This window comes from Bacillus rossius, chromosome 3, assembly GCF_032445375.1.
Source record: "Bacillus rossius redtenbacheri isolate Brsri chromosome 3, Brsri_v3, whole genome shotgun sequence".
Lineage (NCBI taxonomy): Eukaryota > Metazoa > Arthropoda > Insecta > Phasmatodea > Bacillidae > Bacillus > Bacillus rossius.
In genome coordinates, this window is record NC_086332.1 from 36,919,069 (window position 1) to 36,934,770 (window position 15,702).

Here is a 15,702-nt window from a genome sequence, read left to right on the forward strand (position 1 = left end):
TGTGATGCTGCAAGCGAGAAAATAACAAATCAATACTCGCGAATGTGCTTAACTAAAACTGTTTGAGTTACTCTTTACGATCTTGAACAACACTTTACAATGCTTACAAATGATACTATTAAAATTTATGGCTGAGAATTTTTAATGGACATACTGTACTTTCAGAAAATTATATGCCGTTACAACATCGTTTCTCCCTTTCCATATATCTGTTGGTTTTTGGTAATTAATTGCACGTGATGGACTGAGATTTAAAACAAATGCAACAATATTTCCTGCCTTTGGCATGCCTGATTCTATCAACATACACCTCACCACCCCACTGACTGTCTAAACACTTGGTAATAATGACATGCAATGCTTCAACTTTCTTTTGATAAACTTAAATATGCAAATGCATCCCACTTTTTCACTAGGAATCCTATTGTTAGATGTCTGGAATAATCTTCTCTCAGCATCATTACATATTGAGCTCTCCCCATTGACTGGCAAATTTCACATTATATCTGAGTGAATCAATTCCAATGGTTTTCTTTATTTTCTTTTGCTTGTCTTAGGAAAACCCACCCTGGACATTATCCCTTTCATGCAAACAATACACGCTTAATGTATTTTGCCTTAGATCTTCAAGTCTGGTATATTTTTAATATATAAATAATTTTAATGAGCCAGCCTTTGATACCAAAGTGTTACACTCCTCAAAGGAGTGCCATCTTTAAACTAAATGCAATTATTTGAAGTATTCACAACACTAACATACTTTTTGTACCTTGCCCCGCATGGCGAACATAGAAACTGTTCAAAAGAGGAGCTTTAAAAATATATATCATGCCTATCATAGCCTAAAGCTTCATTCACATTAATTTCTGTGCGAAAACCTTTTGTTGCCATTTTGTTAACAGACAACAAATTAAAATTAAAGCCAGACACAAACAATACATCTGATTCGGCAATCACCACATTTATCTGTGATTTTAACCTGAACCCTACCACTTCCTTTGACTTCTGCAACGCCCTTCCCCAAAGTTATTTCACCTTGACATTATTATGAATTAATATTATGAAAAAGGTGCCATAAATTTAAAACATATACAGCTTAAGCATTTTTAAAAGTAAAAACATCTGTATTCAATATATATTTACAACATAACACAATTCATACATTATTTGTTCACATAATGCTATTAACTGGAATGCTTTAATGAATAAATCAACTGAATATATCTATTTATTTCCAGCATATCCACAAACAAGACCTTTTGCATCATCTGACCAAGAACCACTAATGTTGACATAACTAGTAATCCACTTAGAACCTTTAGTAATGTGTACGTCATTCATCTTTACCGAAATCTGGTTTGATGTGCTAATACCATTCAGTTTCAATCGTCCTTTGGTGACCACCCTGAAGTGATTGAAAGAGATGTCACGAAACTCAATCACATTGTTACCAGTGCGGTTCATGTAATGCATGTCCAAGTTGATGGGCTTGGTAGCACGATACACACACACGTCATCGTAGGTGATGCGGGACACATTACCACCATTAACCGAGTTGCTCTTGATGGTCACTCCGTTCCTGGTGTGGTTGAGAGTGAGCCCGGAGACCAGCACGTCACTGACTCCATGGCGTGTGCCGCTGCCGATGGCCATGCCGTTGCCGAGGTGGAAGTGGCTGTCGAGAACCGAGATGTGCTGCGACGGGTTCCGCAGAGCCGAGATGGCCACGTTGTCGTCTCCGACGCTTACGTGGCAACGCGTGATCGTTACGTTCTGTGATCCAGTCGGGTCGATCCCGTCTGTGTTGCCCACGCTTTCAGGTGCCTCCACCATGACGCCCCACACCGTGAAGCCGTTCGTATTGCTGGAGGTCAAGTGATTCGTCGGGGAATTCCTCAGGGTGATTTGGTACACAGTTATGTTTTCAGAGTGGTTGATTTGTATTAGTCGAGGATTATTGTGGTGTTTGCCCCCGCCTGATGCAAGAATCAGATCCCACCAGCTCGTGTTGGTGCCTATAAGTTTCTCGCCTCCTTGACCATCGATAACTCCTTTACCGTAGATGCCGCTGTCACTAGCACCAGCGATCGAGATGAAAGGGTAGCAGTTACCTCCGTTATTGCTTAAGGTGCCGCAGATGTGTTTGCCCTTGTCGTACAATTTAGGGTTCGGGATGGCCTTCAAGGCGACCCCACTCTCTACCACAAGACCGACACCAGAGGGTATTTCCAGACGTCCAGAATAAAATGTGCCTGTCGATAATGCAACAGCTTTCCCTTTGGTGCAAGAGTCTAGTGCATTTTGGATTACCTTTGTTTCATCTCCACCCGTTGCTCTCAGTGAGGTGCAGATTGGTGGGATCTTGGGTTCTGTTACATTTCGTAAATCCCTTGTGAGACCAATTTCAACCAAAGTGAATATCACGATAGCTGTGAAGTAGTGCAACAAATGTGGATTCTGCATGTTGTTGACCACTGAAATTAATAAGAAACAGTTTATTTAATAACTTTACAGTTAGTCTTCATTTAAAAAATTAAAAAATATAAATTTTTCTCTTTGCATCTATTGTTAGAGCCATTACACTTATTAAACAGAGTTATAAGCTAATTCTAATAATCTTAAAAATATAACGTACATCTCAAAAGAATATTTTTGGCAATGTAAAAAGGAAAGTTGTAATTAATAATCTCTTGAATTAAAAGGTCCCTTAAGTTTGAGTCAAAATATTTTTGTGAAATTAAACTAGGAATAATTATCTTTGATAGTGCAAATATGAAAAAATTAGACAGTACAGTTTAGGCACATTTAGACTGATTACTGCTCTATAAAATACGAGCAAAGGTAACAAGTGTCCAGATGGTAAAATTTATTCCTCAGTGAAAAATACATACTGCAGAAAGTGGTTCTGTAATACTTAAAATGCCTCTTAAATGAAATACCTAAAAAAATTTTTTTTTTTTCAGAACTGAGAAGCTAAAACAGGTTTTGTGAGTGAGTGTGATATAATAAACTTAACCCACTCAACACAATTATTTATTCTGTACATGCAGAATATGTTTCTTATGAATGGTCATCGCTTATAGTATATATACATATATTAATATTGGGTTAAAATTTATTCCAGTGTATATAAACAAAATGCACACTAAGTTAGTTAAAGGCTGTGGAAAAGTGCAGCAAGAAAGCAAATTGAGATAGCTACAAGCAGTTTTCAGCTTTAGTAAAATAAAAATAAAAGTTTTTTTAACCACAAACAGATGGCAAGTGGCCAATTCTATTTTTCTCAGACAGTAACTTGTGAAATAGTAAATGTGCAGGATGATGCGTGGGTGTAGTATGGCTTGATGAGACAAAATTAAACATCTAGACTAAATAGAGTCACTGTTACGAGGCAGCGGTTTCCAGGGCCGCTGAGAGAATTTGTGGGCCCCTGGGCAGCTGGGGTAGTAGGCCCCCTTCCTTTTATTTTGCATACCACTACTACGTACTACGTATACCATAAATATATATGGTATCGTAAAATTGCATCCTTCATTTGAACATACATAACGATTTCCTAGTTACGCAAAAAAAATAAAAGATCATTTGCATGTATTATCTCAGTGAACTTTTACATTGTTAATCCCATCAAAATACAAATAATAATTAATTTTGATGAATATATTGCTAAAAAAATCTTAAATGGTAATCAGAAATTGCATTATTATATGAGTGTTTAAAATACATAAGTATAATAATTTATTCTGAATACAAATATTATTAAAATAATTAAAAGTAGTAATAAATTTTATTACTTCGAAAACATCAAACACATTGAACCACGTTCATTACATTGAAAAATTTGTAATAAATATTAATAATTTATGCAAGGTAATTTAATACCTTTAGTTCGATGCAAAATCATAAATGACATGCAGTTTAAATATCAATGATAAATATTTTAAATCCTACTAAAACACAACAATTCAAATGTCATATACTATATAAAAATGTCTAAATTTAATAACACTTCAAAATAACACTACATTCAAAATAATCATACTCTGCATGGGCGTATATAAGGGGGGGTTCAGGGGGTCCAGACCACCCCCCCCCCCCCTTAGCATACGACATAATTAAAATTAGCAGAATATTGATGACGGATAATATAATCTGTGCCACAAAATATGAGCACGCGTCAAAACAATGAACTACCTATATATGCTAGGTGGACACTGCGCCTTGCACAACCCCCCTCCCGACTTCTGCGCACCATTCATACTGCGCATGCGCCGCACCCGTCTCCCGCGCGACGCGCTTACTGTGCATGCGCACAACAGTCGAGTCTCGCGACCTTGATAGAACCACGCGCCTTCGCCAGCCAACATGTTTTTTCAAGCCATCTTTTGTGGTTTTTTAAATATCTATTCTTGAATAAAAATTTATTATGAAACGGTCATCAAACCAAGTATCACTTTCGGATTTTTTTGAAAAAAAAAAAAAAGGAGAGAGTGAAATCCCACCTTGAAGAAGTAGACTGACTGCTCGACTGGAAAATCTGTCATCCGAGAAGATTTTCTATACTTTATCAACGTAGAAGATGTTTCAGCTCAAGTGTTAGCGAAGACTAATATAACGCATCTGTTAAGCTATAATTTGGACATGGATAAATTTACTGGGCAAGGGTTTGATGGTGCTGCAGTGATGAGTGGTCGCTTACGAGACGTGAGAACAATTATCGCAGAACAATACCCAAAAGCGCAAATCGTACTCTGTGTGGCTCACGTTCTGAATTTTGTTCTAGCGCATTCAAGTGAGGTACCTATGATAAGAAACTGTTTCGGAACCATAAAAAGTATAGTAAACTTTTTTTCGTCAATTTCCACTTAGAGACAGTCTTATGAAGAAAATTGCGGATCAAAATAACTCATCTCATTCAATGCTTATCTCTCTTTGTGAGACGCGATGGACAGAAAAACATGTGGCTGTTGAGAGATTCGCAGAAATGTTTCCAGTAGTACGCACAGCACTTAAAACACTTCAGGATTCTTCTAATAGAAATGTCAGCACTGAAGCATACCAACTGCAAACAGCTATGGAAAACAACCAATTCATCGTGTCATTAGTTGTACTGAGAAAAGTATTTTCATATACAGTAAATCTAAATAAGGCAATGCAAAAGATCAATGCCGATTTGACCAATATTTGCAGTTATGTAAAAACAATAAAAAATACTTTACAAAATATTCGGAATGAAAACGAGTTCGCAATCCTTTTCGAGCAAGCAAAGAATATCAGTTTAAATGACATAAATGTTCCAAGAACGACTGGAAGGCAAACTCAGCGCAGTAATGTTCCAGGAGAAACTGCTGAAATATATTATTGTCGAAATGTATTTAACCTTTCATTGACCATGTGATTACAAAACTTGATGCACGCATTAAACCACATGAAAAAACAATAGAAGGGATTCAAATGCTTCTGCCTGAGAAGATCAATAAGGATCCAGGATAAGCGGAAGGCTTAAAAAAATACCACTATTATTTTTGGGAGAAACTGAGGCAAATAATTTTTCAAGTGAGTATGAAATATAGCAGAATCATTGGGAACATATGGCGAAAAAACCATCCACCACACTGGAAAGTCTAGATCAGTGCGAGAATCAATTTTTTCCTACTATAAAAAAGCTGCTCACTATTTTGGCCACACTCCCAGTGTCCACAGCAACCCCAGAAATATGTTTTTCAACCCTAAAGAGGTTAAAAAACTACTTGAGAAACAGCATGGGAGATGAACGACTAACTGGGCTTGCGTTGATGAGCGTTCATCGTGACATAGTTTCTGAACTGGATTCAGATGAAATCATAAATATGTTGGCCACAAGACGTAAAATGCTAAATTTAATACTTTGAAGTTTTCAATTTTTTAACTTTTTACCTCTAATTTATTATTTTATTTTGAAGGCTTTTTTATGCCAAATGTTTTGATTGATTTTAGTATTTTTTATGTCAAAATGTTTTATGTTGATTGTGTAATACGAAAATAAATAAAAGCAGAAGCATCACAAAAAAATACCTATGTAGTTTTTTAAAAAAAAAACTATTGATATACAATATTATGCTTATGTTATCTATCTTCTACTTTCTTACTTTTATTATAGTAAAATAAATTATTTACGGACATTACTTACAAATTTTATTTTAATGTACTTAAAGTAACTATTGTTTGTATGTAGCTTAGTTGTATGTAGCTGAACTAGTGTGTACCCATTTCATGTTTAAGTAACTGTTAAATGACTATGATTTGAGCGTTTAAATTTTTAGCTTTTACCCGCGGACACCCCCCATGTGAAAGCTATTGCTACGGCCGTGATACTCTGTAGTATATTAATTAAAATTTTAAACATATAATGCATTTAAAAGGATTAAGCTACTCAATAATATTGATTTACAAACAATTAAATAGTTCATAAGTAATCACAACATTCTGTTTTCTGTGCCTTTTTCAAAGCAAAATCGTTAAATGCATCGTCGTATTTCAATGACCGAGCGAGATCAGGCTCTAAGGCAAGCAAGGTGAGCCCACTAATCCTTTCCTGAGACATGGTTCAGCGATGTACATTTTTTTTCCCTTCATTTTGCTGAAGGACCTTTCGGCTTCGGCAACTGTCACGGGAATTGTGCAGAACACTCGAACAGCGATACACACGTTTGGAAATAAACTATCCAATTTTAATCTCCGTAGTGTGTTTAAAAGCTGGATTGGTTTCAACTGGTTTGGACCAATATTTGAAACATGAATTGATTTTAGATGTATCATTTCATCAGATATCTCCATGACACTCCCTCCAGCCAGGGCCGATCACCGCATTCTTTACTTCAGAAGGGGGAGTCTAAATGGCATTGACCCCAAGTGGAGGGGTGTACGGGACCAAGCAAACCTATTGTGCTCGTACCTGGAGTTCCCATTTCTGCTACTACGCAAGTATTTTGTTGTGAACAGAATGTTACAAGTACTGCTCGGTTAGGTTATTGGTTATCGACTGTAGTTTTAGGAACACACAAAAAACACACACACACACACACACACATATATATATATATATATATATATATATATATATATATATATATATAGTACAATATGTTTTAATAGCCGGGAAAACTGTTTTTCCAGCCATTTATTTTCCACTTTCCAGCTGGCGCCCGGGCCCCTAAGGCTACCGGGCCCCTGGGCATTTGCCCCTTTTGCCCCCCCCCCCCCCTCTTGGCGGCCCTGGCGGTTTCTCCTGAAAATTGTAGTGTTCATGATTGCTTGGTAAAATAAGTGGCTAACCTTGTGTAAGAACAGAATGTATCGAAAAAAATATAAGATATTTAATCCACGTGTAGAACTCCGTGAGAACTGGCAGGTTTAAGTGTTGCTGTACACAGTATGTTACATGAGTTGAAATTATGAGCATACACAGTTCAGTTGGAGCAACCGTTTAAATTGTTATCTACATTGACAAACAATATTTAGTTACCATTGCAGTCTGATTTTCTACAATTGCTCATTTTATTGTCTCGTCAACATTTCAAAAGTCTGTCAACACCTTCAGAACTTGCTCAAATTTACGAGGACTGAGACTCGTCATGTCTTGATGCAGCTGCCACCCACAATGCTCTGGAGATACCAGTTTTGTTATTAAACTGCAACAATGTCTTCTCTAATCGACCACTACAATGCCACTTGTAACATCACAAATCATGTGGTAGCATCGCAATTCAAGTAAGACTCAATATCGTTACTTCATCTTGTCAAAATTGTCATGTAAGTACTGTAACTATGTATGTATGCATGCAATTTTATGGATACTGCAGAAAACAATGAAGTTTCCATAGTCAAGCGACATGCATGTTAACTCACCATAATTCATACTGTTTTGCTACAGTTCTTGGAAAATTATGTGCTGTCATCTCTCTTATATAGGTCTGATGTCCTGGACATTGAAAACAAAACCTTCCCAAATAGGTTGATTTTTTATCCACACTTCACTGGGTTTTCTTTGCGGTTTATGTTTTACTCTAATTTTTGGAAATTCACTGCAAGGTGATAACCAACTATCGATAAAAACCCGCACTCTGTGTTGCTTCCGAATTCTATCTTAGCTTTAAAAGTAAACAGTACAATTATAGTTGGTTTTCTAGATTGCATAGCACTTCTTAAATGTGTATCAGCACTTGAGACATCTTTAAAATGTTAAAAAATATTTCACACATGCCATTGTTGGTTAAATACAAAGGTGTACAATCATATATAAAATATTATATATAATTATTGTTTTGAAAAGTCGAAAATGAATTAGACCAATTTTCATTAAAAAGATCAATACAGTAATACCTCGACTTAATGCTACCGCGCCTTAAGCGAATCGAGAGTCACAATGTTTTAAAATCTTCTCATCAATTCGTTCGTCTTTTATTTTAACGTCTCGCAACTCTTCGATTCTCCATTCCGCCCACACTATCGCTCAACTTACAAATGGTTGTAAATTTAACACATGGAGTCCACGCGTAGCTACAAGTTATTCTTTTGTGTTATTAAAATATGTGTTTTTTATAAAGCTGAACCAAATGTCAGTATGTTAAATGTTTTGTAACAATCCTTGTAAAGGATATCGGTACAAAAAAGTAAGCAATTCTTATTTATCTTAATATAAAAAATGTCAAATAAAAATGAAATACTTAAGATTTTCAATAATCTGTTAATACTACATGTAAAACACTATAACTTGTCAGTTTGAACTAAATACTTACTCTGCTAGCAGGACTCGAATAAGACAAATATAATAGTAATGTCAGAGGATAAGAGACCTGTTTATATAGATAACACAGATGTGTTGCTGAGTGGTTTCACTTGACCTACAGACTTCTGATATCTTCTGTTTGACGTAACACAAACGCTATTCAAACAAACCAGAAACAATACTAACTTAAAAAAATATGAGGCCTGTTTATAAAATTGAATCTGATAAGTTACTGAATGGTTTTACTTGATTGACAGCCTTCGGGACATTCTATTTGACATAATATAAAAACCACTAGAACAAAACATTTTATCTGAGTTTTCATTAAAAATACATTGCAACAATGATAAACCCAGCTGTTAAAAAATTTACATTCCACAGTTAAAATATTGCCAGTAAGTTCCCTAATTGCTTAGTTGAGAGACTAGATGATTTAAAGGGAGACTGTGTTGGAAAGCAATGAAATAATTAAGAATTGTAGAATCACTTAAACCTTTACATTTATACTAGTACCTATTCAGTGTGTGCTTTACTCTACACTTTCATCAACATTTTCATCTAATGTTGCCAAACAAGCTTTTAAATGAAATGTTTTTTTAGCAAATAAATCTAATGTTAATTATAGTATCGCACCATACAACAGCACAAAGAATATGCCTATGCTTAGTGCGAAATACAATAAAACACTGAGAGTGCCAGCTCTGAATGCTAATAAAGGCAGCCATTCTAGTAATATCCAACACAAGCATAGTTCAGTTTGAACTAAACATCATTGTATAGTACACCGCACATCAGTGTCATGTCAAACTATACCTATTTTTATTTTAAGAGGTCTCCAACTTGGCACTGTAACAGTCCAGACAGTGTTTTGCTAAGACAGCAATTTGTTTTTGTTATGTTCAAACAACCAGTAAACACTGAAGAAGCAATTTTTCAGCACAGACAATTTTTTTCTATTTCTAAATTATTGTGTTCGATAATCTGCTAGAGAATTTTGAAGAGTTTATTGTGAAAATAAATAAAAATAATTTAAATATAAAGTTTTGTTGATTTATTCCACCATTTAGAAACAAACAAAACGTACATATTAAGTCGCGTCCACACTTGTATCAGATCACCGTATCTGTATCACGAAATGATACGCCATCATGATACGGCCGTCTGAAGACAAGTCAGTCCACTCTGTATCACGTATCTGTATCTTGGACGCGTATCTATTCAGTTTTCAACCTATTAACCTTGTATCATCTGTAAGCCAGTGTAGTGACAATGCCGCACCAGCTGCAGTTGGCTGCTGCCAGCTATATTTTAATACATTACTTATTAAAAAATAAGTCGAAATGTTCACGAAGGTGGTGGATGAAACATGTGTTTGTCAACAGAGAAAATCATGGTGGTTCAAGTTGATTACGCGACTTGAATTTTTAGTCGGTAAGTGGGCAGTATAAAAACTTCACCCGCATGTCGCCTACAGAGTTTGAATACCTGTTAACCAAAATTGGAGAGCGGATTACGAAACACAGCATTCCGAAAAGCGATCCCAGCGCAAGGTAGTGACGCCAGCCGATAGTGCGCCTCTTAGTCGCACAGGCCACGATGCCTCTACGATGCCTCTCAAAGCCGTGTGCCACGAACACGCCCGCACGTGCAACATGGTGCAACGAGTGTGAGTGCACCGAACGACCCGCAGCTAGCACCAAAACCGGCCACCTCAGCGGAAGCACTCCGCCGGGTGTGGCAATGTGCTTCCGCCGGACTAAAGCATTCAAGGGCACATGTTTTCCCTCACAAACATAAACTATGTAATGTATATTTCATCAAATGTTTTTATTTATTAATAGAATTGTTCAACTTGCGAATATGTCCTAAGCTTGGCCGCATCTCTTTCCCATGCGCAGCGCTTCTGGCGCGCAATTGGCAGGCCTGCCGTAGCGCCGTGCTACACGAGCGAGGCAGTATCCACCGGGAGCTAGGAGAGGCTCGTCGTCTTCGCGCAACGTTGAGAGGCCACCTTCGCGCCAATTCCTCAGCCTCATCTAGGGCGTGAGTTCAACACCACTGACTGTGCATCCTCGCGCAGGTCTTAGCAGCCGTCGCGAGCCTAGCACCATCACAGCAGCAACGTCCGACACGTACTGTTATCAAACTCCCCCTCTCTCCATTATAAGCGTGGTCATCACCGAACAGCCGTACACGCGCAAAGCTCTCTAACCCCGAACAGTCGCGGCCAGGGGATGGATAGCACCGTGTAAAAGTTGATGTGTAATAAAAACCACACTTCACGTAGCAGAGTGTATCATTTGTAGTGTAAGGCATCTTGGGTGGCCTAAACAGCCCAAGGATCACCTCTACGGACACATCCCTGCCTCCCGCCACTTGGCCGAACCCAAACCCCGAGACCCATTCCGAAAAAACTTGATAGGTTTAACGGCGGTGGGAATGTCTAATCTGATTTACAATATAACGCCTCAACATATTTAATGAACAAGTCTAGTTATTATACGGACTACTTTATGGACATAGTGGGTTCATGCATGGAAGTTACAGTAGCACAGAAACTGTTACATGTAGGTATGGAAAATGCTTAAATAGCACCATTTTTCCGTGGGAGGACCCACAGACCCCCCGCTTTATTGGTGTGGTATGTGCGAAAAAAGAGGGGGGGGGCACATTTATCCATTCATGCCCTGGGTGCCAGAGACTCTAGTTTTGGCCCTGCCCGTTCCAGGTCGCCGGCGAGCTACATCAGCCACCGGATGCCCCCGCCGACCACAGCAGCACCTGCGGTGCCTCCTGATGCACCGGCATACCCCATCAGGACGGACAAGGGTGACCCGTGCCACCCGTCAGCGGCCTGCACCAGGTCACCGGCGAGCTACATCAGCCACCGGATACCCCCGGCGACCACGGCAGCACCTGCGGTGCCTCCTGATACACCGGCGTACCCCGTCAGGACGGATGGGGGCGACCAGCGCCACCCGTCAGCGGCCTGCACCAGGTCACCGACGAGCTAAACCAGTCACCGGGTTGCCCCTGGCGACCCCGACAGCACATGCGGTGCCTCCTGATGCACCGGCGTTCCCCCATCAGGACGGACAGGGGTGACCAGCGCCACCCGTCAGCGGCCCGCACCAGGTCGCCGGCGAGCTACACCAACCACCGCGTGCCCCCAGCGACCCCGACAGCACCTGCGGTGCCTCCTGATGCACCGGCGTACCCCGTCAGAACGGACGGGGGGACCAGCGCCACCAGTCAGCGGCCCGCACCAGGTCGTCGGCGAGCTACACCAGCCACCGGGTGTACCCAGCGACCCCGACAGCACCTGTGGTGCCTCCTGATGGACCTGCGTACCCCATCAGGACAGACGGGGGTGACCAGCGCCACCCGTCAGCGGCCCGCACCAGGTCGCCGGCGAGCTACACCTGCCACCGGGTGCCACCGGCTACCACGGCAGCACCTGCAGTGCCTCCTGATGCACCTGCGTACGCCGTCAGGACAGAGGACGGTGACCAGTGCCACCTGTCAGCGGCCCGCACCTGGTCGCCTGCGAGCTACACCAGACACCGGGTGTCCCCGGCGCCCCCGACAACACCTGCGTTGCCTCGGGATGAACCTGCGTAACCCATCAGGATGGACGGGGATGACCAGCACCACCCATCAGCGGCCCGCACCAGGTCGCCGGCGAGATACACCAGCCACCAGGTGCCACCAGCGACCACGGCAGCACCTGCGGTGCCTCCTTATGCACCTGCGTACGCCATCAGGACAGAGGGGGGTGACCATAGCCACCCATCAGCGGCCCGCACCAGGTCGCCAGCGAGCTACACCAGCCACCAAGTGCCCCTGGCGAGCCCAACAACACCGGCGGTGCCTCCTGATGCACCGGCGTACCCCGTCAGGACGGACAGGGATGACCAGTGCCACCCGTCAGCGGCCCGCACCAGGTCGCCGGCGAGCTACAGCAGCCACCGGGTGCCCCTGACGATGTCGGAAGCACCCCTGGAGCAGTTGGGTGAGTCGTCACACCTGGGAAAGTTGGGACCTAAGGCTGGGTACCTACTAAGGACACCGGTACCCATGAATGGGCAACCTGTGTATGCATTAGTGGAAACGGCTGCCAGTCATTCCTACGTGTCAGCTCAACTCATACCCGAGGGGGACCTGATCCCAGAGCGTGCGAACGTACAACTAGCCACCGAGGGGGCGAAGGCGCTTACAGTCGGCCGCACCAGTCAAACAACCGCCCTCGTGATGGATGGGCTCAGGGACCAGTTGGTTTTAGGTTTGCCATGGTTAGTCCAGGAGGATGCTACAGTAGAAGTGCGGGCGGGGAGGGTGCACGTCGGCAAGCAGGAGAGGCGTACCATGTATGGCCTGGGTCGGCGGCTACCACCTCGGCGAGAGAACCCCATCACCCTAGATGAATTGCAAAATGGCATCCCACCCGAGCAGTTAGCCCTAATTAAACAGGTATTGGCCCAACAACCACAAGTGTTTGCCGCTACTGATAGGTTACGACGCACCACGGTCGCTGAGCATGCCATTCCGACCAGGCCCCATGAAACCCGGTTCGTCAAACTGTTCGGGTTCGGGCCCAAGGAGAACGAGGTCATCCAGACGCAGATCACTGAGATGTTACGCGATGGCGTCATTGAACCAAGTGAGTCCCGTTACAATTGTTTGATTGTGATGGCCAGTAAGAAGGACGGCTCAATGCGCTTTTGCGTTAACTTCAAGCCAATTAACGCAGTCACCATACCTGCCCCCCTCCCCTCATCAACATCACGGACGCCTTGGCGGGGCTGGGCGATGCATGCATCTTTACCTCGCTCGACCTAAAGTCAGGATATTGGCAGGTGCCGGTACGCCCGAAGGACCGGCACAAAACAGCTTTCACCACGCCTGATGGGAGGCGTTTCCAGTTCTGCGCCATGCCGTTTGGGCTGATGGACGCCCCTGCGAACTTCCAGGCCATGATGGTCCGCGTCTTGGATGGCTACGCCGGCGAGTTTGCTGCAGCGTACCTAGATGAGGTGATCATCTGGTCTTTGTCGTGGGAGGACCATGCACACCACCTAGGTCTGGTCCTTGAGCGGCTGGCCAGACATGGACTCACGTGCGCCCCCCACAAATGCCACGTGGGTGCGCGAGAGATTGAGTACCTGGGGCACCTCGTGGATGCCGAAGGCTGTCGACCGCTGCCCAAACACCTGAACCTCATTGAATCCAAACCTGCACCCAGCACCCGTAAGCAGCTACAAAAACTCCTAGGTCTCTTGAACTGGCTAAGATCCTTTGTACCCCACTTTGCCAGCATAGTAGCCCCTATGACCGACCTTTTGTCACCGAAGACCCGGTTTCGGTGGACAGAGGAGGCAGATCATGCACTGGCCACCGTCAAGCACGAGTTCCGGGAGTGCCACCGACTCGCCCGCTTGCGGCCCGACTTCCCGCTATACTTGCAGACAGATGCAAGCCAAGAGGGGATGGGGGCCATCCTATACCAGGTAGGGGAAAACGAGGAACGCCGGGTAGTGGAGTACGCGAGCGCCAAGTTCGGCCAGCCCGAGCGGGGGTACCATGTAAACGAACAGGAGTGCATGGCTGTCGTTTGGGCGATGCGGCAGTACCGACATCACCTGAAGGGTCGGCGTTTCACGTTGAGGACAGACAGTCAGTGTCTAAGCTGGCTGGATTCCGCCCAAGGCCGCAAGTCAAAGTTCACGCGGTGAGCACTCATGCTCCAGAGCTTCGACTTCGCGGTCGAGCATGTGAAGGGGCAGGACAACCAGCTCGCTGACGAGCTGTCATGTCACCCCGACCCTAGGTCCACTTTCCAGGACGACCACAGCTGGGAGGGGCTGCTACCCCCACCAGGTACCCTACCTGTCGCCGCCAGGGAGGAGGCACCAGCAGTGTTGTGCGCCGTGACCACGCCCCAGGACATTGCCCCAATCCAGGTGTTCGAGACCCTCACTGCCCTAATGGCGGCCGTGCAGCACGCCCAGCAGGCGGACGAGGCCACTCAGACCGAAGTGCAGGCGGGTGAGGGAACAGTCCACCCCTACCACCGGGTAGTAAATGGAGTGCTACAGACACGGGTGCCGGGCGACATGGAGGCATCGCATGGCGTATCTATGTACCCGGGGGTGCACGAGCTGGCGTGCTACATTTTCACCATGACCATGACTTGGCTGGCCACCCGGGGGCAGACCAGACGCAGACGGACATCCGCAAAACATTTCATTGGCCAGGCATCACCCGCAACGTTAGGGGTTATGTGCGACAGTGTCAGCGCTGCCAACAGCGGAAGGCACGGCGGATGGACGGAGTGGAGCAACAGCGCCTCCGTCGACCGTGTGACCCGTTCCACACGCTGGCACTTGACATCATGAGGCCATATCCCCGGACCACTCGGGGCAAAATATTTTTAGTGTTCATTACGGACATCTTCACAAGGTGGGTTGAGGCCTTCCCAGTGTCCAATGTGCGAGCTGGGACCATAGCAGCTCTACTGGACCAGGTAATTTTCCCATGCTATGGCTTCGCGAGGGTACTACTGACAGACAATGGGTGCCAATTCAGTGGGTAGCGCTGGCGAGCTGACTGTCATCGGTGGGGCCTAGACCACCACACCACTCCCGTCTATCACCCCCAGGCCAATCCGACCGAGCGTTGGAACCAAGAAGTAAAAGCACAGTTAAGATTGCGCCTGGGGGACGACCATTCTAAGTGGGATGTACATATACCCAAGTTACTGTATTGTCTTAGGCGCTGTACGAATGCCGTCACAGGCCACAGCCCGGCCAAGCTGCTGTATGGACAGAATCTCGCCCTACCAGGGGAGTGTCGGGTGGCAGCGGCCATCACGGACACTCTAATCCATCCGGAGATCGAGGAAGGGAGGGAACAAGCCAGGCAACAGCAAAACCAAT

At 43.9% G+C, this 15,702-nt stretch overlaps 2 protein-coding genes across 2 annotated transcripts; one reads left to right on the forward strand and one right to left on the reverse strand.

The window, feature by feature from the left end:
- Positions 1–1,101: 1,101 nt before the first annotated feature.
- Positions 1,102–8,815, reverse strand: LOC134530529 (endo-polygalacturonase-like). The gene is made up of 2 exons (XM_063365425.1): positions 8,778–8,815; positions 1,102–2,474 (listed from the first exon to the last, which is right to left on the reverse strand). Coding segments are annotated over exons 1-2 (1,251 nt in total). The 5' UTR covers positions 8,779–8,815; the 3' UTR covers positions 1,102–1,224.
- A 1,100-nt stretch (positions 8,816–9,915) lies between these two features.
- Positions 9,916–12,388, forward strand: LOC134531269 (uncharacterized). The gene is made up of 3 exons (XM_063366961.1): positions 9,916–9,938; positions 11,496–11,630; positions 12,172–12,388. Exons 1-3 carry the CDS (start codon positions 9,916–9,918, stop codon positions 12,386–12,388), a joined length of 375 nt encoding a protein of 124 aa, XP_063223031.1.
- Positions 12,389–15,702: the final 3,314 nt, after the last annotated feature.